Source organism: Theropithecus gelada, chromosome X (assembly GCF_003255815.1).
Source record: "Theropithecus gelada isolate Dixy chromosome X, Tgel_1.0, whole genome shotgun sequence".
In the NCBI taxonomy this organism is placed as follows: Eukaryota; Metazoa; Chordata; class Mammalia; order Primates; family Cercopithecidae; genus Theropithecus; species Theropithecus gelada.
In genome coordinates this window covers 54,238,269-54,265,585 of record NC_037689.1, presented here as the reverse complement: position 1 = coordinate 54,265,585, position 27,317 = coordinate 54,238,269, and the positions used below count along the sequence as shown (strand labels likewise).

At 33.6% G+C, this 27,317-nt stretch overlaps 1 protein-coding gene across 1 annotated transcript in view; it reads left to right on the top strand.

Annotated features, from left to right (window-relative positions):
- Positions 1–27,317, top strand: part of DMD (dystrophin) — a 2,044,437-nt gene that overhangs the window by 860,993 nt on the left and 1,156,127 nt on the right. The window contains exons 34-36 of the mRNA XM_025371836.1: positions 11,522–11,701; positions 12,012–12,140; positions 13,791–13,961. Coding sequence (XP_025227621.1) covers positions 11,522–11,701; positions 12,012–12,140; positions 13,791–13,961 — 480 coding nt within the window. The remainder of the gene's footprint in view (positions 1–11,521; positions 11,702–12,011; positions 12,141–13,790; positions 13,962–27,317) is intronic.

The window sequence follows — 27,317 nt, the reverse complement described above, 5'->3', positions numbered from 1 at the left end:
ATACTGAAAGGAAGAGTTTATTCTTATTTATTTATTTTGAGATGGAGTCTTGCTCTTGTTGCCCAGACTGGAGTGCAATGGCCCGATCTCGGTTCACTGCAACCTCCACCTCCCAGGTTCAAGCGATTCTCCTGCCCCAGCCTCCTGGGTAGCTCGGATTACAGACACCTGCCACCATGTCCTGCTAATTTTTTGTATTTTCAGAAGAGGCGGGGTTTCACCATTTTGGTCAGGCTGGTCTCAAACTCCTGACCTCAGGTCATCCACCTGCCTCAGCCTCCCAAAGTGCTGGGATTACAGATGTGAGTCACCGCACCCGGCCAGGAGAGTTTCTTATACTGGCCAAAATATCAGTTATGTTCTTTATAAACTGGGCATAGGCTTAGGGGGGCAATTCACCATTTATTTTCTAATGCTGTCCCCTTTAAAAAGGAAGGGGAAGGTTGCCTAAAATGATGAAAGAGGTGTTATAAAAGTCAAGCTTCTTGAGAAATATAGTAAAATTGGAAACACCTTAAATGTTGCAGGGTGATACCATTTACAAAAAGGATAAAATATGTAGAAATATACATTATTAAGTTATATATAATATATAGTAAAAGCAGAAACATGTGTGGGAAGTAATATAAACTGAATACAAAACAAGAGCTATCTCTATGAGGAAAGACAAAAGAATTGAGTGGGATGTGAACAGGACGCTTAAATGATATTTGTAATATTTCATTCCTTAAGATGTGTTATGCATACAGAAGTAATGATTACATCTGGTATACTATGTGTCTAAAATAACATATAAGAACATAAGAAAACATACAAAACCAAATGCTTGGGATTTTTCCTTTTGGAAACCCCACTAGCCAGGTTCTGTCAGAAAAATCTTAGTAATTAAAGAACACCTACTTGATGAGAATTACTGGTTTCAAAAGAGCATACCCACTGTTCATCTGGTTTGGCTAAGCATTGACCAAAGATTCTCCTGATTGAGCAACAGGACAGGAACCTAGCAGATTAATTTCAGCAAGATGAATAAGGAACACTGTCTTCCCAGTTTTTAAACAGGATGTTTCTATGTTTTTTTTTTGTTTTTTTTTTACTTTATTGTCTACGTTGAAGCATGATTGACAGATTCTTATCAATGATTCCCATGTGAAAATAGAGTCAAGGGAATGAATAGCGCAAACTGAGAACTGAGAATTTTCATCAAAGTGGAACCAAAAGTTAGCCTGTGAATGGTCGGTTTGTGTGGCAGCAGTGATGTTCTGCTATCCTTAAGATCACTTCTATTCAGAGAGAATCGTTGTTAGAGAGGACAGATCTGTAAGTCACTGGGTGAGGTAACATCAGAACTGAAGGTCGTCTGAAAATGATCTTATTTCCCTTTTTGTAAACAAGACAAGTGTGCAAAAAGCTCCATATCCCTTTCTCTGTTTCTCGATTACTTTCTTTTTTAAATTACTTTAGATTCAGGGGTTACATGTGCAGGTTTGTTACATGGGTCTATTGTGTAACAATTCTAAAATTCATATGAAACCAAAAAGGAGCCCGAATAGCCAAAGCAATCCTAAGCCAAAAGAACAAAGTTGAAGGCATTACATTGCCTCACTTCAAAATATACTACAAAACTGTAGTAACCCAACCAGCATAATACTGTTACAGATAAAGACACATAGATCAATGGAACGAATAGAGAACTCAGAAATAAAGCTGCACACCTACAACCAACTGATTTTTGACGAAGTTGGCAAAAATAAGCAACAGAGAAAGAACACCTTATTCATTAAATGTTGCTGAGATAGCTGACTAGCAATATATAGAGGAATGAACTTGGACCCCTACCTTTCACCGTAAATAAAAATTAACTCAAGGAGGATTAAAGTCTTAAATGTAAGTCCTCAAACTACTAAAAATCCTAGAAGAAAACCTAGGAAAAGTTCTTCTGGACACTGGCTTAGGCAAAGAATTTATGACCAAGACCTCAATGACAAATGCAACAAAAACAAAAATTGACAAATGGGACTTGATTAAATTAAAGGTTCTGTACAGAAAAAGAAACAATCAACACAGTAAGCAGGATAACTTCCAGAATGGGAGAAAATATTTGCAAACTATGCATCTGACAGAAGAATAATATCCAGAATCTATAAGGAACTTAAACTTGTCAACAAGAAATTAAAAAATTAAAAAAAAACACATTAAAAACAGGACAAAGAATGTGAATAGACACTCCTCAAAAGAAGATATACAAGCGGCCAATAAGCATATGAAAAAATCTTCAACATCACTAATCATCAGAGAGATGCCAATTAAACCCTAAATAAGATAGTATCTCACACCAGTCAGAATGGCTTTTGTTAAAAAGTCAGAAAATAACAGATGTTGATTGCTTTCATAGGGTGACCATGATTAGATTTCTAATAGTCATTCACTCTCCTAAGGATTTCAAAGTCATGTGGGTCCAGGATCCTTAATATGAGGATTAATGTTACCGTGGAAACCATGAAAAGAGCTGAGCTAGTAGGAGCCATATCAATTCTAGCCAACTTCTTGAGCTTCCTAATAGAGAACAACGCCTAAGAAACTCACCAAGTGGAAGGTAAATTAATTAGAGTCAGATAAATGAGAGCAGAGATGGGCGAACTATAATTGGTAGGCCTAATCCATTCAGCCACCTTCTTTTCTACAGCCCATGGGCTGAAAATTGTTTTTATGTAAATGGTTGGAGAAAATTAAAAGAAGAACTACCTACTTCAAGACACATAAAAATTATTAAAAAGGCAAATGTCAGTGCCTATACATAAGACTTCATTGAGGTGTATCAATTTATATTTGGTTATTTTTTCTGGCTGCTTTTGTGCTACAACAGCAGAGTTGAATAATTGTGACAGAGACTACATGGCTCATAAAGCCTAGAACAACTACTGTGTGGACATTTACAGAACATATTCAAACTCCTGAACTAGAGGAAAGCTAATATAGAAGCAGTGACCTGTTTGACCCTAGAATTTTGCCATGTCTTCTTGAATGAGCATCAGAGGTTTGGCATTTCTAGGATCCTTTTGATAGGCCAGGGGCATTGTAGAATTGGTCTTTGCTAAATAGAATGATTCATGTAAGTTTTCTTCCTGCTCAAAATTCAATAGTCACACATTCCAAACCATAGATACTAGAATGCATAGCCCTTCTAAAATATAGTGGGTGGTGCATGACACAATTTAAGATGTTTAAAGATACCATCTACTTGAAGGGATTTATGAATTCAAGAATATCTTAGGTATTCTAATTCTTAATGAGCCCACAGAGAAAGAATGGGAGAACTTCCAGAAGTAGCTAGGATGTGGTCAGGGTTGATTAACTGAAAGGACAGCTGCAAGTAAGAAAACTGTCCTGTCTGCCCTTACTCTATGACCACGCTTCCAAATTATAGTTATATATAAAAAAAAGAATAAATTTTAAAAGTATGCCAAATTGTTTAAAAGGTAAAGAATTTTTTAAAAATTAAAATGACAGGAGGAAAACCATTTGAGAATATTAACAAATGAGATAAAAGATTGATGATGAAAACTGAAAATTTAAACTATTAATGCTAATTGGAACTTCCCACAGCCACATAGCCCTTTCACTGTATTTTTAAATTCAATCTTCTTCAATCAGAGTAGTATTAAAGAGGGTAAAAATTAATGTTAAGATTTTAAAAATATGAATCACTCCTACCTAGCTGCATGGTCCAGACAACAACAGTGCCACGAGGCAGCCATCACAGTGACATTTATCACCCCATAAATGTTTAGATACTTTTCCTTTTCTGTTAATGGAATTTTCTAGGCTGAGGTGAGAAACACTGATAGCTGTAGAATAGAGATGATGGAAGGAAATGGCAAGGCAATCTACAGGAGATTACTACCACCTGAAGAGTTTGAATATCGGAACTGCCCAAGTTCCTTGAGCTGTCGTGATACCCCCTACTCTCTTGGACTGTTATGTAGGCAATAATATTTCATTCAGCAAAAGGACAGGGAAAAACGTCTATTTTGCTCACTGGTATTTCCCATATACATAAGATATTGCCTGACACATAGGACTTACTTATGAAATACCTATTTAAACATAACCTGCAAATTAACGGTTGAAAATTATAATGACAAATCAGTTCTTAAGAGAAAAAATGCTGATGTGAATCTAAAATTTTACAAGTTTTAGAACAAAAATAATCACGTGATCAAATGTTTCAGTTTTATAGATGGAAAAATACAAGTCCTGGTACATAGCAAAACTGTAACTGGAATCCAATACTATGTCTGATTTCAACAATTTTTTCCACTATACCAGATTATCATAAGAAATCTTATTTTCTAGTAATTTTAAAGTAATCTAAGCTTAAAGCAACAAAAAAGCTACTCATTTACAGTAAGAATGAAACAAACCATGGCTAAATTTCAAGAGCAGACAATGTAAGTCCTCATTAAAATAATAAAATGAAAACCTGTGTATCTATCACTGATTACAGTCTGTAGTCTGTCCCCACTGGTGTGTTTTTTAGATTTCATATATTGTTTGTTAATATCTTAAAATCACTCTGATTAGTTGAGTGTAAGTAAATCAATCTGAATATCTCATTACTGGCCAATATCGTTTAGCATATGAATTGAGCATGAAAATATAACCACAGGAAAGTAAATATGTATGTGATTAATTGGGGGTTTACTTCCCTGATGATCATCACGTTTGGGAAATACAAGCTTTGACAAAGTCTAATCTATATGATTTTCTGATTTAATCACTAACATTTTATTTCTAATATTGTTTTAATCATCAAAAATTCCAACTCAGTTAAATAATTTAGTTCCATTAAACCTCTAAATATCCATGGTGCCATCTAAAATTTCAACTGGTAGAATAAGATTTTCTGGAAAAAAAATTTGGTCCTATAGTATGTTCATCCTACCGCCTGTTTTATTAACAGTAGTCTTAGTATGCCAAGAGTTGCCTGAGAGGAACACACACATAGACACACACACACGCACGCACACAAAAATGGTATTAATAAATTTAACTCAAGGTGTTAAATGAAGAATAACCTATGTCTAAATAGCCACTTGTTTAACAAGTTACTGTGTTTTTCACATTTATTTTGGAAACAAAGTTTGATAATATTTAACATCAGGAAGAACAATTACTAGTTCCTCAATTATCCTTTCGCTTTCAGTTTACTTTTAGAATTTAATGACTGTCACTCAATAAAAACTTATAATGCATCTTCCTGTTTGCCTGTGGTTTTCAACGTTGGTTGCACATCAAAATCACCCGAGAAACTTGAAAAGTATACCAATGTTTAGGGCCCACTTCCAGAGATTCTGATTTAATTGGTCTAACTGTAACCAGCTCTCTCATTCAGCAAAGTTGAGAATCACTAGATAATGTGATACAAGATCCACGAATTTCAAGTTGTCTGATGAGAACTGAATTCAGCTCAGTCAACCATGTCTTGTATATATATTTTTTAAACAGTCAGCTTTCAGAGTTTAAAGATATCTGGTTTCTGGTCCTAGATTATCTGGATAACTGCCTCAACTCGTCACTCCTCTTAGCTATAAAAATATAAGAACTATTACTTACCCTAAAGTTTGTTATACTCTCATTCCCATGAAAAATTACATATCTTCTTTTTTAAAAGCAAGCACAGTAATTTATCTGTGAAGTGAAATAACACTAGCAGATCATTAACTTAGTGCAATGAATGCATCAGGCAGCTGTTACTTAGAAAATAGAACATCTGTTAAATGCCATTGGAGTCACTATTCACTGTCATTATAGTTAGAGCTGTTATTTCTGTTCTGTTCATTCTGCTTTCATGAAATTCTTCTTTAATAATACATTATTATTAAAAAGTCAATACATATTGCTATAGAATCCACTATTTAATGTTTTATGTTCTTTTTGAATTTATCATTGTATTATTCTGTCATATTAGCCTAACAGTAAAATATGTCCTAAACCTCTGGCCTTGATAGAGTCATGTTGGGGGCTGAAAAAGCAATTAGCATCTCATTTCCTCATGTTTAAGACATGGTAGATTGTGTGATGCACCATTGATATGATTACAGCTGCTGAGAATTTAAAAAAAAAAAAAAAAAAAAAACCCCAAAAACAAAAAAACAAAACAAAACAAAAAAAACCACTACCACTTTCAAGGTAAACCTAAATTGTATGTTACATCTCAATTTCCGAATCCTTAAAATGTGACAAATGCACATCTTAGAACTGCAGTAATATGGCAATATATTCCTTTTCTTTCCATGAATATGTTACGTAGCTAAAAGGTAAAAGAACTCTCTCCGGTTCCCTGTGATCAGAAATGGTATAATATTTGCAAATACTAAGTGTAGAACTCACTTGGGTAAGGGGACCTCTCAAGATGCCTTTGATGGATGTTTTAGTCAGTCTTTTATTCATATTACAGGGAACATGCGTAAGAGAAAGGAATAGCTAAAATAAGCCCAAATTTAATTGAGTCCTAGTAAAGGGAGGAATCTACAAGGAAATGATGTTAAGGTACATAGTTAAATAAATGTGGTGCTGATTGAAGATAGGTTCTAGAGAACAGGACACTCTTAAGATAATAAAATTTGGTTAAAAAGAGGGAGTAGGCTGGGCACAGTGGCTCACGCCTGTAATCCCAGCACTTTGGAAGGCCAAGACGGGCGGATCACGGGGTCAGGAGATCGAGACCATACTGGTTAACACGGTGAAACCCCATCTCTACTAAAAATACAAAAAAAATTAGCCAGGCGTGGTGGCGGGTGCCTGTAGTCCCAGCTACTTGGGAGCCTAAGGCAGGAGAATGGAGTGAACCTGGGAGGCGGAGCTTACAGTGAGCCGAGATTGTGCCACTGCACTCCAGCCTGGGCGACAGTGCGAGACTCCGTCTCAAAATAAGTAAATAAAATGAAATAAAATAAATAAATAAATAAATGGTGAAAATAACAGGAGATCAGAGAAGTTATCTTAAGAATATAAGTCCCTGAGAAATTCCAAGAAAATTTGTGGAAGGTATTGGAAAACTTGTTAAAATGTGAAATGGGTGGAGGAGAGAATGGAGGTTAAATGAGCTACATTTGTTTACCCTGAAGGAAAATATTTGTAAAGGTGTTCCTATGGGACCAGATAATTGTTCCAATAATTTTTACTGTTCTACCATTAAATAAAAATGATGAAAAATGCTGATGGTATAATCAGCAGAGACCAATGGAGATGGTTTTTTCATCTTGCTACTGTATCAGTGAAGTGAGTTGATAGCTGAACCCTGAACCTAACATGCCATTTTAAATTTCTACAAGCAATTAAACTTGTGGATATGGGGAATGAATCAGAATGCATTCTTCATCCTTCCCATCAACATGGGGTATGACTTCACTGGAATAAATTAACTCATTATACTCATTCTTTTATAATAGGGAAATTAGAGTAGCATTTACAAATTATTATGGCTAAGAAGTAGACAGCAAATTTGTTTGAAATCATGGAAGTTAGTGCTTAGTATTTGGACTATTTATACTGGAGTTATCAAATGTTACAAAGTAACATATGGAAAATAAATAATATGTTAGACATTGTGGCAATTTATAGTTTAATTGGACTTTACTTATGTCAGACATTTTCCCCTTTATCATAAAAACCCTTAGTGCCAAGTATATAGTTTGCTTTCAACTTCTCTTGAGTCTCCTGAAGGTGGACTTACAATCATGTCATAGGTCAAATTAAAACTGAGTATACACAATCTTGCTTTTTCTTCAGCCTTAAAATCGATCCTAGCAGCTATCACATTACTACATGATTGAAAAACCTAAAGTGTCTGAGTTACGATTTAGTGAATTTAGTCATTGAATTTGAACTTGCTGCTTCAGAAGAGTAGATCTTCCAGAACCCTCTCTACCTCTCACCTCACAAGGCAGAAGAAGGCATGTATGCTGAGAATTGGATGCTTTTGAAAAGGAGGAAATGCCATATATGTTCAGCTGTTTTTTTTCCCATCTCGCCAACCCTATAAATAAGTAGCTCCCTTTGAGAGGAATGAGTACAGGTATAAAGGGAATGGCCAAGGCAGTAGCTCTAGGTTGGTTCTCTATACATCTGAAGATGCAGACATTCTTCTGTTATGGGAAACTAGTAGAGCCAGAGAAAATGGTTCCTCAGCAACCTCATCAAATGTATTCTTTTTTAGTTTACAATAAGGATTCCCTGTTGCTCTATGGCAGTTTTTTATTCCAACTTTCATACCTTCTCATTGCTTCATACTTTGTCTTTAGTCAATCCAAACCATTCCATGCTTTATGGCACACTTCACCTTCAAGTGTCACCTCTCCCTTGTAGTCATTCATGCTTGTTCCAGCCATGGCTCATCTGTTTCCAAAAAATGTGATTTTTTTCTAGTATGATATCAAATTGTTTTATTACATTTAAGTTTTCCTCTGCAGCTACAGTGTAGGCATGATTAGAGTGAGGTTTGCAAAGATTACCTCCTTCCTCATCTTTGGCAGTGAATAGCACAGTACAGACTAGATATTAGGCACCTGATATACATTGGTCAATTACTATTTGAGATCTTCAGAAAGCAAGTTCAGCATAGTATTTAAAGGCTAAGTCTTATTTCTTAAGTCGTACCTTGGATTAAAAACACATTTAAGGGGAAAAATTTCAAACCTACTAAATTAACACAGTATTTTTTCCTAACCCAAAACAGCACTCATACAAATGATTGAATACTGGTTTATTGTTGAATAGCATACATAAAGGTTTAACTCTAGGTCTCTCTCTCTTTTTTTTTTTTTTTTTACAGAGTGTAAATTTTCCTATGAATCACTTTTGACCATTAGCATTTATAAACCACCATCATATCACTGCTTTTTTCAAATACAAGTTCATCATGGTGATAACTTGAACATCTTTTAGTCTTAATTTATAATTTTGTGGAAGACACTATTAATTAGTCCACTTTTCCTATTTTGCTCCTATCAAGTGAACATCACTGGACATTATTTAAATTAACTGGAATAATTTGGCCAGATGTTGATGCATAATAGTTTTTGTGAGCCAGGAACTACCTGCAACATTATCCCCTAAGTTCAAAACTTTTCTGATCTCTTCTGAGTTTTGGAAAATTCCATTGCCTTTAATTGCATTGCTTGTCATGGAAGAAACAAAAATCTACGTACACAATAACTTTTTACATTGATGCTAAAATATAGTGTCATCTTTATGAAGACATATTAAGAGATAATAATCCAAATATAAATTAAGCTTCAACTTTGTGAAGTGTTACCTTCATGAATAAATTAACTGCAGTGACATGCCACTAGACTGGAATATAGTAAGTAGATAATTCTCATTTACATACATGTCCATCTCTTTGACAAACTCATACTTGAATATAAGTTTCTGAAGGACGGGGACTTCTTTACCATTTTATCCCACAGTGCCTAGTAACAATGGCTAACATCTATGGTTATAGAGGTTGTATACTACAAAATGGGTGAAGACAAAGTATTAAAAGGGATAAAATGTAGTCTGTGTCTACTCTAAAGTCAAGCTCTAAAGAGGCTGTGTCTACCCAAATGAGATACTTCTAATAATCTACCAAAATATGTTGAGGAGAATTACGTATGATTGTGCAACAGTAGTAACTGGCATATAATAGGAGCTCAGGCAACACTTATGATTGATAAATGAAGAAATTGCTTATATGAATGGCTAAGTTCACCCATGTGCACCAAATAGCACCTACATATGAAGAACCCCGTGCATGATAGCTGTCATGTTCATTTGGCATTAAGTACCTTAATTTCAGGCATGTTTATATTGAAAAAAAAATGCAACATAAAACAGTATCTTAGAATTGAAAAACAGTGATTCTGTCTTGCATAAACATTTTTGTATTGTTTCCTCATTTATTTCCCCTGTTTATCTGATGCCAAAGGCAAAACCAAAACAAAAAGCATGAGAAGTGATTTTGAGTGCACCAGGACCTGATGGTGTGGCAGAAAGACAGCCACGGGACTACTTTGTTATATTATAAAGACAGAAAAGACATGTTGAGAGCGACTCTGTGAGACTAGCCTATACCTAGTTTCTTAATCTCATACTGTAATTTTTTTTAAGAAATTAGATATGGGCTCGCCTTACAGAGTTGCTCCTTGTGTGTTTATTAACTGATTATTTGTAGCTGGGCTTCCTCCACTTTCCTGTTATTGCTGTTTCTCAATGATTTTGTTTAGCTTTGGCTTTCTGTGATCAAGACATCAGCTCCACTCGCAAATAGCTTTTCAACTTGAGTGCCAATCACAGTCTCTTCTGTTAACCTTATTGAGAAAGGAGAAAGGGTCTGTTGGGCTCTGGCTCAGCTCTCTGTGAATGTCCAACAGCTGACTAACTAGACAGGCGGGGAAGGAATCAGGCACAGACACAGTGGAATGCAGAGTGGTCACGTTGTCTGTCAGCCATGCTATGTACCAGGAAATGGGTTTTATGCAGAGCAGGTAGTAAACATTTGTACTAAGATCACTTTTTCCATCAATACTCTATATATTTTTTTCATATTAAATGTGTTTGTTTTCATGTTGTATAAATCACCTCTTAGGAAATAGTGGTATTCTCTTAGGAGATTTTAGTATAGGGCATGTGGATAGAATTAAGGTCTGTGAACTTGGGTTGGAGGAAAACTACATCTTTATTTTTATTCACCTAAAACCAAAAGTAAGCGTTTTTTTCAATTAAAGATGTGAGCAACAAACTCCGGCAATAGAAATACCCATGACTTTGTCACTAATAGAAATGACAGACACTTTTATAACATGTTCCAGACATTGTATATACTTAAAAATACCAGTTATGTTCATCATCACTACATTGAAATTATCCTAAAGACCTGATGCTAGATCTTGTTAATTAACATATTAGGAAATAAAACATGTATTACTACATCACAAATATTTTAAAAATGTTTTGCATATTGTATTTCAGTATAATTGTTTGCATTTAAAATCCTGTGCATTTTGTTTTATACTTTTAAAAGCATTATTTTGAAAAAGGGTTTTTAAGCTTCAACAGATGCCAAAGAGATCCATGGCACTAAAAGCCTAAAAAATCCCTGCTGCAGAAATACAGTAGCATCATACTGCAGAATTTTCTAAAGGCAGTTTCTTATTTGTGGATGGGTTTTCAAATGTCTGCCTTTAGCTACTACATGAACAAATTAAGTAAATATAAGTATATTTAGTTGAACAATATGTTTATTAAATATGTATGATGAAAAATAAGACATGAATTATGCTTAGGTACATATATATGTTCATAGTTACCCAATAATGAAGCTGCAATATATATGGTATGGTTTTCATGATTCATTAATACATAGTTACAGGTTTAAAACCTTGCAAAATCATAGTAACCGTAGAGAAAGCCATTTCATAAGCATTAAATCTTAAGACTGCAATATATTACTTGAAGGTCAATGCTATCCTTTTCACAGGCTACTCAAAAAGAGATTGAGAAACAGAAGGTGCACCTGAAGAGTATCACAGAGGTAGGAGAGGCCTTGAAAACAGTTTTGGGCAAGAAGGAGACATTGGTGGAAGATAAACTCAGTCTTCTGAATAGTAACTGGATAGCTGTCACCTCAAGAGCAGAAGAGTGGTTAAATCTTTTGTTGGTAAGAGAAAAGGCTAGAAGCTTTTACACCCTCCTCTGTCACGAGAAAAAGATATACAAGTGACCAGTAATAATTTTGTGTTTGAAAATTTCTCAAGTCCACGTATATGCTGGCTCTTAATTCAATATCTATAACAAATATTTTAATATATTTTTATTTATATTTCAGCAATATTCTATGTAAAAATACCACTTAAAACTAATCTGAATGAAACTGTATTGTTGTCTTTTAAAAATTTTAGAACATAGGAAAAATTCTTTAAGAATATTGTCTAACCTATAATACCATGGTATATCTCTGTACAATTAAGGAATACCAGAAACACATGGAAACTTTTGACCAGAATGTGGACCACATCACAAAGTGGATCATTCAGGCTGACACACTTTTGGATGAATCAGAGAAAAAGAAATCCCAGCAAAAAGAAGACGTGCTTAAGGTAGCAAATAAAATATGAAAAGTAACGTTCAAATTGTACAATTACTTCAATCATGTTTGTCCTAAAAGATACTAAGGACGTCTTAATAAGAGTAAAACAATCCTTTCTTCCTTCTTTTATCTTTCCGTTTTTCCTTTCTTCCCCCTTTGAATGGAAATTAATGATTTTGAAGAGTTCTGTAATCTGGATATCTGTTCATGTCCATCACTCAGTTAATTATACCCAATGTGAACTCTGTTCAGAAAGAGATTCCAAGATTTATTTTGAAATCATATTGCAAATTTCTGCCTATGTCAATGGTGGTACTACATTCTTGTGTCTAACACAAAGAACAATCTGACACCATCATTCATTCAGCCCATCTGAATCAACACCTGAAATCCAATCAGCTGGGTTTTTTTTGTTTGTTTGTTTGTTTGTTTGTTTTTGCCTGAGCCATATCCAAATCTTGGTAATTAGTCTTAATGTTGGGCTTATGTAAAACTGAGGTTTTCATTTTTAACTACATGTAAACAAGGCTTTGGGTTCTTTGTTTTAGTATCAAAACTGATTGTTAGGAAGCCCTGTCTTCTTTTTCAAGGGCAACTTAATCATCTTTTGTTTAAAAAATGATTCTGATATAAGGGTATGAGAGGTATAATATGTATATATACCTTATTGATACTACATTGTTTCTATTTGATGATGCCTCCTTTCTCAGTTAAATAGGTAGAGTTGAATTTTAACAGCTCTCTTTTAAATACATTTTTGTATTTTGTTTTGCTGAAATGTTTGATAAATTTATTGATTAGTTGTTTACTATTTAAAGAAAACTCAAAAAATATGTTTCTTTCTATGCAGTTCATTTTTATGCCTCTGATATTTTCATATTTTCCACAGATTACAATATATTTTAATGAAAAACTATAAATGCATTCCAGGTTATCCCCAAAACACATTTATGCTATTGTGTGAAGCTTATTTTGATGTGGATCTGTATTGTGCTCTTCTTTGTCCCTTGATATATAGTCAGAGATGTCATCTTATGGTGAAATTCCTTCAAAGCTTTTTGAATAATAGGGTCTGAGTTATTTAACTTACAATGTCTGTGACCCGGCAGGTCAGGAAGAACATTCCTCAGTACCTCTGTATGTGACACAAAATTTGTATGTGTTAGAAAATCACTTTTTTTCTTATGACACTCAATGTAATAAACAAAGAGGAACTTGAAAGTACCAGGAAGGAATAGAAAAGTGTTCTTCAGCTACCTGCCCTCCTGAGCACATACTTAGTTTATTCCACAACTATTAAATTCAGTAACGATATAATAAAATAAGACTAAATAGAATACATTATGATAGTTGCAAAACATAAGAAAACATCCCTGTCCTTCCTCAGACTAAATAAACATTTTAAATAGACATGCATCAAACTTAAGGACAGTGATCTATTTTTCTGAAATCACATGTATTTTCATTTTACTCCTGTTTTATGGCAATCGTGGTTTTATCTCCCTTTCTATTTTCTGCATGTGCTTGCTCTCATTTTCTTACTTTCTCTCTCTCTCTTTCTCACTCCCTCTGGCTCACTCGCTCTGTTTCGCTCTCTATTTCTATCTTGACTTTCATTAATTACTAACTTCAAGTCCTATCTCTTGCTCACGGAATATAGCGTTTAAAGGCAGAACTGAATGACATACGCCCAAAGGTGGACTCTACACGTGACCAAGCAGCAAACTTGATGGCAAACCGCGGTGACCACTGCAGGAAATTAGTAGAGCCCCAAATCTCAGAGCTCAACCATCGATTTGCAGCCATTTCCCACAGAATTAAGACTGGAAAGGTAGGAAGATCTACTCCAAGGTGGAAACTAGTGCTAAATGATCTCTTGCGAAGGTTGTGCAGTACTCTCAAAGGGGCGAGTAGACCCCATAGCAAGGTTTTCAAAAGGAAAGTGAAGGCCAAAATGTATTTAAGGAAATTTTACCACTGACTATAATGGGAGATAAAACCGTCTCTCTCTCTCTCTCTCTGTCTCTCTGTCTGTCTCTCTCTCTTTCATGTTTTTCTGCCACAGAGATTCTAGAACTGCATTCTACACTGCAGTTTACATACGTACTTTCAGGGTCACCTACAGAAAAAAGCAACAAATAGCATGCTGAAGGCCAAAACAATAAATAAATAAAACCAAAAGCACACAAGTCATCCATCAAAAGAAAGCCCTACTGATAAATTTTTCCAAAAGCACTACTGATACAATATTGCTTGCATGTCATGTGGATCAAACATCCAAAACGAGGCCTTGTATATCTTCTGCATGATCTAGGGTGTTTGTACCTCTTTACTGATTGTGCAAGTGTGTATATTTAACTTGCCTTTGCTAGTTGCAGACACTGTGACAAAATTCATAAGGCTATAATGAAATGATCAAGCCATGAAAACAAATCACTGCAAAGCTTATATATCCTAATTTTTGTAATTTTATATGCCTATTTATATACTGTTTAAGAAGAACCAGGGAATATGGAACTTTTGCATGATAGACTTTATATTTGTATGATTTGATGAAGACAAAGTCTTATTTAGTAAGTAGTTTGCCAAAATGTATAAATATAGTGTTAAAGAATTTCAACTCTTTGGGAAGATTTGAAATGCAAGTAATTACCTAGAAATTTATGTACTGTAGTTTGATATATTTTTAATATATGTGATATGCTTTCAAATATAAAAAGTTATACAATCAATATATGTATTTAGGTGTATAGATAATTGTTAGAAATAATCTGAGATGAGAAAACATTGGAGTATTTATGAGAAAATATGATGTAATATGTCAGGTAAGTGTTGACTCCTGGAAAAATAGAAGAACATGTTCAAAAAATATTTTGATAGATATAAGCAACCAGTAATAGCATGGTTTCACAACTGCTACACTTTCTAAAGCATTACAGTGTATCATCATGTTATATAATAGTACATATTTAAAGCAGTTTTCAAAATAAATGAAATGTGATATGATAAATTCTAAGTAGTTTAGTTTATGTGCATGAGACACAGTTACCCTTCAAAATTCGCCTTCCCAAACTAAAAAGTTGTTAGTTTACCTTAATTCATTGCAAATTATTTTTAATAGTTAACTACTTAGTTCTCTTGCACTCTCTCTCTCTCTCCATACACAGAGACCTTATATAGTTGACTTTTAAAAGGCTATATTCTCTGCATATGGAGATAGACAGCACAAGAGAACTAAGTAGCTAACTGTCACAAATATATATATTTGAGTCAGTCATTATCACTTGCAAAAAAATGTGACAGGCTCTTAAAATTTATCAGAGTATAGTTTTGAAAGAATTTACTGTTACAAAGACAATTGTTTTTTATTTCTGAAGATATCAGTGGCTTATGTAATAACTAAATGATCAATTGAGCTTTATTTCAATCATTAAAAAATGATACTACTTCATTACTAAGATGTAGACACACACATGCACATTTTAATAAATCACTAAGTTATAGAATATTTAAGAGAAAACAAGGTATTATCTTTGGATAAATTGTGTTACAAGATTGTGATTCACAGATATTAAAAAATGGGTAGCATTTGCTCTCCACCACAGACGTGACAGACCCAGCCAATACAAGTTTGTGACCAAGACAAGTTTGTGAGTTTTCATTTCACATTCTGCATGAATTTGTAAGTATACTTCTGGAAATCATGCATAAAGTGAGCCACTCAATATACTTATTTCATTTTCCCTACTAGCGCAAGGCATAAGAAATTTCAAATGAATATCCATTATTATTATTATTATTATTATTATTATTATTATTATTGTTATTATTTGAGGTGGAGACTCTCTCTGTTGCCCAGGCTGGAGTGCAGTGGCATAACCTCAGCTCACTGCAACCTCCGCCTTCTGGGATCAAATGATTCTCCTGCCTCAGCCTCCCAAGTAGCTGGGATTACAGGCAGGCGCCACGACACCCAGGTAATTTTTGTAGTTTTAGTAGAGACGGGGTTTCACCATGTTGGCCAGGCTGATCTCAAACTCCTGACCTCAAGTGATCCACCCACCTCAGCCTCCCAAAGTGCTGGGATTACAAGCATGAACCACTGTGCCCGGCCCAATATTTTCAATTATGTATTAATTAACAAAATAATCACATGTGTACTTTTTGAAGTATTCTTTTTTGTCTAAATTAAAGGCAACTGAGTGTAATACTGACCCCATTTTAGGGTTCTGAAGAGATAATTATGCTCTATTATCATGATGAAATGAAAAACACAGGAATAAAGCATATCTGACACTTTGCTTAAATATTCATTGCATCAGCTAATGGAATTGAGCTTCCATTGTGCTAGAGATTGTGGTGAGAAGATACAAGGGTGTAAAGATCCTTGCTTAAGAAATATATGTTTACAAACAGAAATGAATACTTAGTATAATCATAAAATATCTTTAACACTAATTCATCTTCATGAGGATGTTCAAATAATGGTGAGATAATCTCAGCAGAGAGAACAATAGATTTAGAAGGTAATCTCAGCAGAGAAAACAATGGATATAGAAGATTGCATTTTAGGCCTAACTTTTTCAGTAGTAGCCAGAACATATGATTTCTCTGCATATCCATTTCATTGTTTGTAAGATGAGGAAGTTAAAATAGATTAACAATTTTTAAAAGAAAAACTATCCTGCCCAAAATATTATTAGTTAAAATAAAATATTAAATTTAATATTTAATATTAAAATAATATTTAAAATAAAATTAATAAATTGGAAAATAATAGTTACTAGATGGGAGGAATATCTGCCATTTTCTCTTTCTCCTTCCTATGACTGAATTCAGGAAGTGTAAGTTATGCTCATAGAACATGGTTTTAAATTTCTAGATTAGATTAGTTCATAAATCCCTGCTTGTTCTAAAATTTGACTATTCAGTAATCTTTTGTTGATAAGGCATTTAAAACATTTAATGTCTTGTGTGTATTTGCTTTTCGAATAGGGAAGTGCTGGAAGTGCTGGAAGTTTTAGGGGGTAGCCTTTGATCTCAAAATCAAGCTACTTTATAGTAGGGGTTATACAGATAATATTAGGTTAGAATATGACCTTTTTTTTTTTTTTTTTTTTGAGACGGAGTCCCGCTCTGTCGCCCAGGCTGGAGTGCAGTGGCGTGATCTCAGCTCACTGCAAGCTCCGCCTCCCAGGTTCAGGCCATTCTCCTGCCTCAGCCCCCCAAGTAGCTGGGATTACAGGCTCCCGCCACCTCGCCCGGCTAGTTTTTTGTATTTTTTAGTAGAGACGGGGTTTCACCGTGTTAGCCAGGATGGTCTCGATTTCTTGACCTCGTGATCCGCCCGTCTCGGCCTCCCAAAGTGCTGGGATTACAGGTTTGAGCCACCGCGCCCGGCCAGAATGTGACTTTTTTATGGTTGAGTCTATGTCTGAGTTTCATGGAAGAGTAACCTGGAAGAAAAAACTATGGCGATAAAAATTATAATAAAGTAGACTGGGATTGAACACGAGTAGATCATAGACTCATTGTAATGACTAATTTCAGTATAACCTTTAGAACGTAACTATAAAGGGCCCTTGAATAGAGAAATAACTTACCCTGAAAATTCACTGACATTAGATTTACCATTTGGTGAAGAATACAAAGTGGGATACTCCCATATCTCCTGCAAGGACTGTTCATGACAAGGAATTCCAAAGCCCAGAAAGCTTTGAGTAAAGGGATCCTCAGTTCAGATTGGCTGAGGACTTGATTGTCCAAGTGCAACTCTCTGTAATGTTAATTTTGGCCCTCAATGAGGAGCAGTATGGTACCAGCAAAAAGTACTTAACTTGAAGCCACAAGACCTGCTTTGAGTACTAGCTGAGCACATTACTACTTGGTGATTTTGAATATGCCCCTTTACCTCTCAGAGCCTCATTTCTAGCTACAAAATTAGGGAGATGATGCCTGTTTTATTTTAATCTAAAGATTATAATGAGGATCAAATGATGTAATATATGTAAAAACATATATTTAAAATCTATTAATCAGTGTATAGATATGAAACGGTTAAAAATAACTAATATCAATAGTTATCTCCATCGTTATGTATATTAGACTTGAATGGCCAAATTTGGAGGATTGAGACAAAAACTAATGGAAAAAAAACAAAAGAACAGCTGATTTTCTATGGTCTCTGCTGTAATTGACTGGAGTCAGAAAATCATGTCTTTGCTATTTTCATGACAAGGACCGGCCTTAAAAATAATCAGGTGGATGAATTTAAGATGTACTAGGGAGTTCTGTTTGTCCCAAATACGCCCCTTAAAATACATAAAGATGCTGCCTATTCCCATTTTATCGAGGTTACCTAAGAGTATCTGATGACTTTGAAAAAAGCGTATTTTTTCCTCATCTATGTGAAATCAACGTGAGGAAATGGCAGTTTTATTGGGGAGGATCAGAATTATAATAGTGAATCAGAGATAATATTACAACCCTGAGTAAAATTGATAAAATCAATGAGGAGAGACTCCTTGTCTCAACTGTCTCTGTTTTAGGGCATCTGAGCACAGTGGCATGGCTGAGGGCAAGGGGATACCATCAGGAAAATAAAGTGATAGGAGACAGAAGTATAGGAAGGGGCATGAGAAGACAAAAATAAACTGATTAGTTTTTCATATTGATTATGACAATTGTACCCCTCTCCATCCCTCTAGAAATCAAGTTGGAGAAAGGGAGTCAGCAATTTGGGAGTGACGCTAGTTGAGCTATATCTAAAAGCACTAATGAGAGAAGACTTGAGAAAAGGGATTAATCAGAATGACTTCTCACTAATCATATATTATTTTCTGATAACAGTGTTTACTAGTGTAGGAGATCTATTGCTAGGTAAGATACAATGGATTCAAGGAGCTTACTGTTTAATGGTAGGGCAAGATGTGTTCATGGATACTAGATTGAGAGTGAGTGCCTGGTAAGTGAATTTAGCAGCCACTCCAGCAACACAGAGGAGGTAACAATTCAGCAAAAACCTATGAGACCCAAGAAGATGATGAACTCAAATGTGACTCAGAATTTAACTCTGAGTAGGAAAGCCTGCATATAAATTCCAATAATAGGCCTGGTGCGGTGGCTCACGCTTGTAATCCCAACACTTTGGGAGGCCAAGGCAGGCAGATCACCTGAAGTCAGGAGTTCAGGACCAAAGTGGCCAACATGGCAAAACCCCCTCTCTACTAAAAATGCAAAAATAGCCGGGCATGGTGGTGGGTGCCTTGTAATCCCTGCTACTCGGGAGGCTGAGGAGGGAAATTGCTTGAACCCAGGAGACGGAGGTTGCAATGAGCCGAGATCACGACACTGCACCCCAGCCTGGCCGACAGAGTGAGATTCCATCTCAAAAATTAAAAAAAAATAAATTTCAATAATAAAATATGCATCAAGTTATATTTTTATTGTTGTAATACTTAGCTGCAGAATAATTTTGACTAAACAAACTTTAGGCATGTCCTATTAATAAAGGCAATTATTTTACTTGTTATAAAATATTATGTAATTTATACATAAAATTTGCTTAGATTGTATTTTTCTAGAGATTTAGATATACTTCACTGTTCTAAGGAGCTGAAATGTTAAATTATTTATTCTGAAATTGATACTAACCATAAAAAAGTGAACTTATTTTCTCTCTGACTTTGATCCTTTACTAAGACTTATTTGGTACAGGATATATGTAGCATATGTTCTTTAATTTCCATATGGGCCTTGAAAATCACTATTCATGTAGCAGTTTCTATATATATGTATTGCAACTGTAATATGAAATTTGGACAATTGGGCATCAAATAAATATTCATTGTTTAATTGCTGTAATAATTATAAATTATCAAGTTTTGTTTTTTACTTCCAATCAGTGTCAGAAGATATAAAAGTAATCATTCTTTGGATGAAAGAGTTTCATGAGTTTATAGGAGGCTATGAGAGTCAGTGACTTTCCCATGTAATGTAGAATATATCAAGAAAAAGAAACACATGATTGGGCCTAATCTGTCTTAAAATATAGTTCTATATGTGGAAAATAGTTAAACAGTAATTTAATTATTTTGGCTCTCCTAAACTTCAGTGGGAAATAAATGATGCATTTTATAAATGTGATCTAGAAGGTCAAATGAAGATTTATTGGATTGAAAAATTTTAACTAAAGCTTAATTTTCTGTAGTCAGATTTGTCCATCCAAATATATTGATATTTCACAATCTCTTATAACTTAACACCTTCTATGATGGAAAATAATATTGTTTGTTAATTGGCACAGTATTCTTGCTATATATAGTCTTTTACTTTTTAAATTTTTGTAGGTTGGCACAGTATTCTTGTTATATATATACTTTTAATTCAATTTTTTAAATTTTTGTAGGTACATTGTAGGTATATAAATATTCATTTTAGTACAATTTTCTATAAAAATAGATGAAAACTGAGGTGAAGACGTGTAAATATTGCATAATTTGTAGAGTATTAAATATGTAATATTTACAGCTAATATCTTCAGGTAATAGTAACAGATCACTGTTTCAAACTATATAATATCTGCAAATTTTATTTTACTGCCATGAATAAGAAAAATATGAACCTAACAACATAATTTTTATGCTAGCCTATTTTTCCACATGTGTAATTGGTTACCGTATAACAAGGTTAATTCCATTGAAACTTTGCTAATAAATCCCTTTGGTAATCATGTAAAATATTTTTAAAGTAGATGTGTAATTGAGTTTGGTGAGCAGTGTCATTTGATAAAATTATCTGGGTCTTGTTAGCATAACATTTGAAATAATTAAAGCTATTTGGTGAATCTTGATTGTTCTCCTTTGATAAAGGAAAATTAATCCCCTGATCAATGTCAGTAGATGAAAAGCAATTTTGCTTTGTACTAGAGACTTTCAGATATTTATAGCAGGTTATGAGAGAGTCAATGAGTTGACCAAGTTCTCACAGTTAGACAGTTTGGTTAGAAAATATTAGATCTCAGTCCATTGCTTTGTCCACTTTAGTACGCTGACTCAGCATAGTTTACTGCCTCTATGTCATCAAATATTATTTGTTGGTCTACTATGCGTTAGGGTGAACATACCCAGTTTCACTGCAAATACAGTGATTTTGTTACACTTTTTGTATTAAAAATGAGAACAACAAAAGTTGGCAGGGAGGAAGAAATGGAAGAAGGAAGGGGGAATGGAAGAAATAGGAAAACAACTTAAGTAAAGCAAAAGAAAGTTTAAAATACAAAATTGCTTAAAGTGTTATGTTTTTGCTTTTTATTTATCTCCCTTATATATTTTAGAGTTAAATGTTTTCCCCTTTTAATTCATTTCCTACTCCAAAAACTCATGTAATTGTGAAATAGATAACTATTCTAAGTTAAACTTTATAAAAGGTAGACAGTAGGCAGTAGGTTCTTGACCCATGAATATATTTTGCATCCAATTTTAAAATGTGCAAGCGTGAAATTAACCTCATCAATACAAAATCAGTTGAAATCTACTGGGCAATATCCTCTAATTAGCCTCACAAATTAGTTACATTTTCACATTTTTATCACCAAAGCATTAAAGGTAAACCAGTACTTTACCTATTCTCAAAAGAATGCAATCAATGAAATGTCACTATTTGGAGACAATTTATTTAATCTTAAACATAATATTTCTTACATTTTCTTGTAGTCTGCTCTAATAACTTTAAAATAATAGAATAAATAAGTTTATAAACCATATTTTAAATAATCTTTCTTCTAGCATAGATGTATCTTTCCAATACTTTTATATATTATTGTAAGTTCTTTTCCTCTGCAGATAGAATGATGTGAAATAACTCTTCATATCATATCAGTAGTCTGTCTTTTCTGTACTATAGGGTGTTGCTTGTCCTTGAAATTTTTCATGCTGGTTTCCATGAATTCTTCTTCTTTTTCTATATCAATATTGTAATGATAAATAAATTTTCAAAGCTGCAGAATGGAAAAAGGAGACTGATGGATTTGAAGCAATTTTAAACCAATCTGTAGCACTTGGATTATTTATTTTCAATTTAGGTTTTAGTGTGATTTGAATATAGTGGTAACTTATCATGATTATTAAGATTCCATAGTCCAGATTAACAAATGTTTACTTGCTGTCTGTGTAAACACAGTCATTATTATGCTAGTGTATCTATGCATGCCAAAGTAATATTTAACCAAGGAAAGCTTCCATTTTAAAACTAATAAAGTGTATCTGAGTAATTTTGAATGCTTTCAATTTACAATGAATCAGTTTGTAATTGATCTTGGTTTTCTTCAGTCTGTTATTCTTTGTTAACTTGTTATAAAAGTCAGCTTTAATGCCAAAACTTCAACAGAGCCTTAAATTTCATTAATCCTTAAGTAATCCAACAAAGCACAATTAATAGTTGTTAAGCAATTTGAAACATTAAAAAATCAAGGAAAACAAAGTGTTGTCTTTCTCAGTTTCTCTGTCTCTTCTTTATGTGTCCATTTACCCATTTATTATACTTCCCTGTGTTCTAATTTATATGTATTTTGTATGACTGCACAGTCATGCTAAAGCTCTTAAAAGGTAAGTAAAAAATCAAAGTGTCCAGAACCTATGCTTGGTATATATTTTCTCATACAATATTATAACTTTTGTTTGATCATTTTCTATATAAAACCTATTTTGTGTGCACTGTCTAACATTGTGTGATTTAATTGTGATTCTAGTTCTTTTGTGGTCATCTATTTCCTTTAAAGTCAATAGAAGTAACTTACCCAGTAATTAAGATGATTTATCAGCCATTGCTTTCAGCTGTTTTAGACAATTTATCATAATTCTGAATTGAAAAGCAGGCATGATATACTTTGTGTTTTAAAATTTGGTGACTCAAGAATGAGCTGTTAAATTATAAATGCTCTCTTACGGTATGTTTCCTTTATAAAGTTGCGTAAGAATTCCAAGTTACAAAGACAGTGAAGACCAAGGAATGACATGTAAAATTTTAATTGGGTGGGAAAGTGTTTCCTATTTTAGAACGGGCATAACCTAATGCTGAACTAGTGAACTCTTAAGAAAAACAGTGAATTGTTTTTCAACGCTTTGTGTCCAAAGACTATTAGTCATATGGCTGTCAAATGGCTGGTGCTGTCCTGCCAATAACATAGCTAAAATAATAATTGGTTTGATAAACTTATTTCAGTTATAAAATTGGTCACTGGTTAATTAAATATAGGTAGTTCTAAAACTACTGATTGATATAATAAGCATGTTTTTCTGTATAAAATAAAAGGCAGTGTTTTCACTGGAAAATAGAGTAGTATAAGACATATTGCCAACTTTAAGGATGGAAAATTTATTTAGAGAGACAAAGCATGTATCTTTGAAAGCCAAATAATATTATATTCATGTCTATAAGAAAGTAGTGCAACACAAACCAAGATACACATAAATGAGAATAGAAACTCCTGAAATAACAGGTCAATCCCACTCCCATAATTTTTCCTATACCCCGAGGACTGCCTGAAAATTTCACTCAGAAAACATAATGCAAGATAATAAAACTGATACTGTAAGAATAATCCACATTCACCACAAGTTATAAACAAAACATCACTATTTTATTCATAGTAATTATGAGCTATTCGTTCTTTTCAATGTTATAATAGTTAATAAAGCTGTAGACTGCCCAATAAGGTGGTCATGAACCACATGTGGCCACTGAGTTTTAGAAATTTGGCTACTCCAAGTTAAGATGTATAAATAAGTGTAAAATATGTGTGAGTTTTGAAGACAATATAAAAAAGTGTGAAATATTCATATTCTTATATTGATTATGAGTTTATATGATAATTTGGACATCTCAGTGAAATAAAATTAAAATTAATTTTATCCCTTTTTTATTTTTTACTATGGCAACTAGAATATTTAAAATTACATGTATGTGGCTTGTATTATATTTCTGTTGAGCTGCACTACTACAAAAGTTCTACTTGAATTTAGAGACAAGAACTTACTGTAAGGTTATAAAATTTTAAGAAAGTATCTGTGTGAAAAGGATTTTGTTCCTAAAATGTGACTGAATGCATCATTATCTAGTCTCTGCTTACAAACATTTAGCATTACTTTAAAATCAGTGTGTTTTTAAAAAATTACAATCCTAATCAGATGTTCTTATATAAGCCTAAAATTTAGGCTCCAAATAATTTTTGCCCACTGATTTTAGTTAATCACTTTGAAACCACACAAAATAAAACTATTCAAATTCTTAATCTTCATAATTTTTTTAACAAAATGCACGGTAGTCTTTTATTGGAAAATCCAGATCCTACACATTGAACTAAAGAAGTCTAAGTTTCCATTATCTTGCCCGAATAATTAGTTATTCATTTTTTAGTAGTCTCTCCCAAAGCTCTTTTTACATCTTTCCCCTTTTTTATGTTTACCTGGTGGTATCATGTTCCTTAATATTTGGGCAACAGTTAACATACATACTCATATAATGCTAACCAGTGAGGTCTTTTGAAATTTCTACATGGAAATTGTGTTATTTAAAATTCCATGTCACTAAAAAAGCTCCTTGAAATGTCTATTTTGGCTCTCAATTATTAGTCTTTTGTTCACTTATTTTTTCAGGAAACATTTACTTGTGAATATTTACTATGTACCAGGAATGGCTCTAGGTTGAACATGAAGAACGCAACTCCATAGGATGTCTAGGCAACACACCCCACTCACTGTACCTGTTGTATGCCTTTTCTGTCTCCAAATAATTCCTGATTAAAAAAAAAAAAAAAAACTGCACACTGTAAACTAAATGCAAGGCCATGATGCCACTTTCTATATCGCTGCAGATAAATTAATTAGTAGTTTTGTTCTTCAGAATTATGTAACTCTATCAAACTGGAATCTAAAATCCTCCATATTCACCATTACAATGTTATGATTTCGTCAAATCCCTTGGTAAAATAAAGACTCATTATATCAATAAGCATTTATTTTATCCTTTAAAACTATAGATTTCAAGGGAGTAAGGGTTTGAACTGAGCCAATGGATGATTAGGATTTTGAGAGGAAACAAATAAGACCCAAGATTTATAGAGCATGTATTTATATTGGATGAATGCATAGAATTTTGAGAGAAAATAATAGTCAACATTTATTAAGCTTTTAGTATATACCAGACACCATTCTAACATATTTGATCTTAGTAACAGCCCTATGAGGTAGATATTCATCTTATCTCCATGTTATAAAGAAACTGAGGTTCAATGAGGATAAATAACTTGTCTAAATTCCCTCAGCTAGCAAATGGTAGAGCCCAGATTCAATCCATGCATTCTCATACAGAAGTTTATGTTCTTCACCAGAAGATGAAAAGTATTCTAAGGGCATTGAAGGAGGCGTAACAGAAGGTCACCAAATGACCCGCAAAAAAAGGTCTATATTAGGAACACTTAAATAAGGCTGGAAAGTCTTTGGGGCAAGATTAGGGGAAGCCTTGACTGCTGTGCTGGAGTTTGGACTTTATTTATACTCAGTAGATGCAGAAGGTTGTTCAGCAAATAAATAGCATAATGAAAGAAAGGTTTTTGAAACATAGTAAGCTGATCATTGGGCACAGGCTGGAATTGGTTTGACTGAAAGGAGATTTTACATCTGTTCAAAGCTTATTGCTTTAGTTTTGTGTGAGGACCAGGAACAACGATGGAGCCTCTGGGAATACAAAGCAAGTGGATCATAGCAAGTCAATTGACTCTTGATATTTGTTAGACATTAGAGTGAGGTATTAAAAAATAACATGACTTATGTTTTACATCTGAATGACTGAGAGAAATGGTCTTCTATTAACAGAACTACGGAATTTAGTATTGTAAGTAGTTTGGGGAAAAGATAATGAACTCCATACTACAAATGTCAAACTTCAAGTGAAAATTCAGCTGGCTATTGGAGAGTCTAGATGGGAATTCAAAAGTGAGATAACAGCTTAGGGTGAAGATTTGGAACATATAAAATATTGTTAAATTCATAGAAAATTGTATCTTAAATTCATAGAAGTTAAATTCATGGAGAGAGAAGCTAGAGAAGAAGCAGTGGAATAAAACAGGTAAATCTGACTGCAAATAGACCTATGTTCTTCTGACATCCAGGTACACAATAGAAGTTATTTTAAGTGTGGTTTATCATTATATATTCACAAAATCACATAGAACAGTTGCTTTCATTAAATATTAGCAAATGTGAACAGCCATTTAATAACAAAATATTACCAAATTGATAATTATTCAGTTATAATTCTAAAGGATGTTAATCTTTTTACTTTTACCATGTAAACAATGTATGGTTTTAAAGTACAATAATTGCTAATAATACAGAAATTGAAACTTTAAGCATGTTTATAGCACTACCAATGTATATTGGTTCAAATAACTCATATTTCAAATGGCAAATGATCATTAGGTTTTAAAAACTGTTACCATAATAGGTCACTTAAAATCATAAATCCTTTCATGGGTGTGTAGAAGTACCTAGAAGATATGTGGTTATTCATGTTGCATATGAGAATCATGTCATCATGAATAGCATTTGATTATTCACTTCTTCAGTAGTGACAGATTATTACCTTTAGATATTTAGTTTTTCTTTTACTCTTATCCGCATTGTTCACAAGAAATTGCCATCTAATAAAAATTCAACCTCTGCCTGGGAATGTGACTGGGGAAGGGTAGGTGGGGACCAAACTTGGTGAATGTAATCGTCCTGGCATAAGACACAGGGGTCATTACTGAATTGGTTTTACAAAAGTAAAAAGTTTTAGCTCTGAAAGCAAATCAGAACTCTGTATGTCAACTGTGGGTTTTCAAAAGCTATCACATATAAAATATTTTCTAGTGTTTTAATGGAAAGAAATACAGCATAAAGGTTGAGAGAGCATCAATGTATTTTATTAACAGAATTTAATAACTAAATCTTGTCCACTTTTTTGAATATATATTTGATGTTCCATGTCTTTTCACTTATCACTCCTTTTCAAGGGTTTTGTTTAGAAAGTCAAAGGATTTTAAAGTTTTTTGAGATCATGGTCATTATCAATTCAAAAGTAAAGAAACTTTGATGTTTCCAAGGTTGAAAAGTATAGATTCTTTATGTGAAATATATTAGGTTCATTT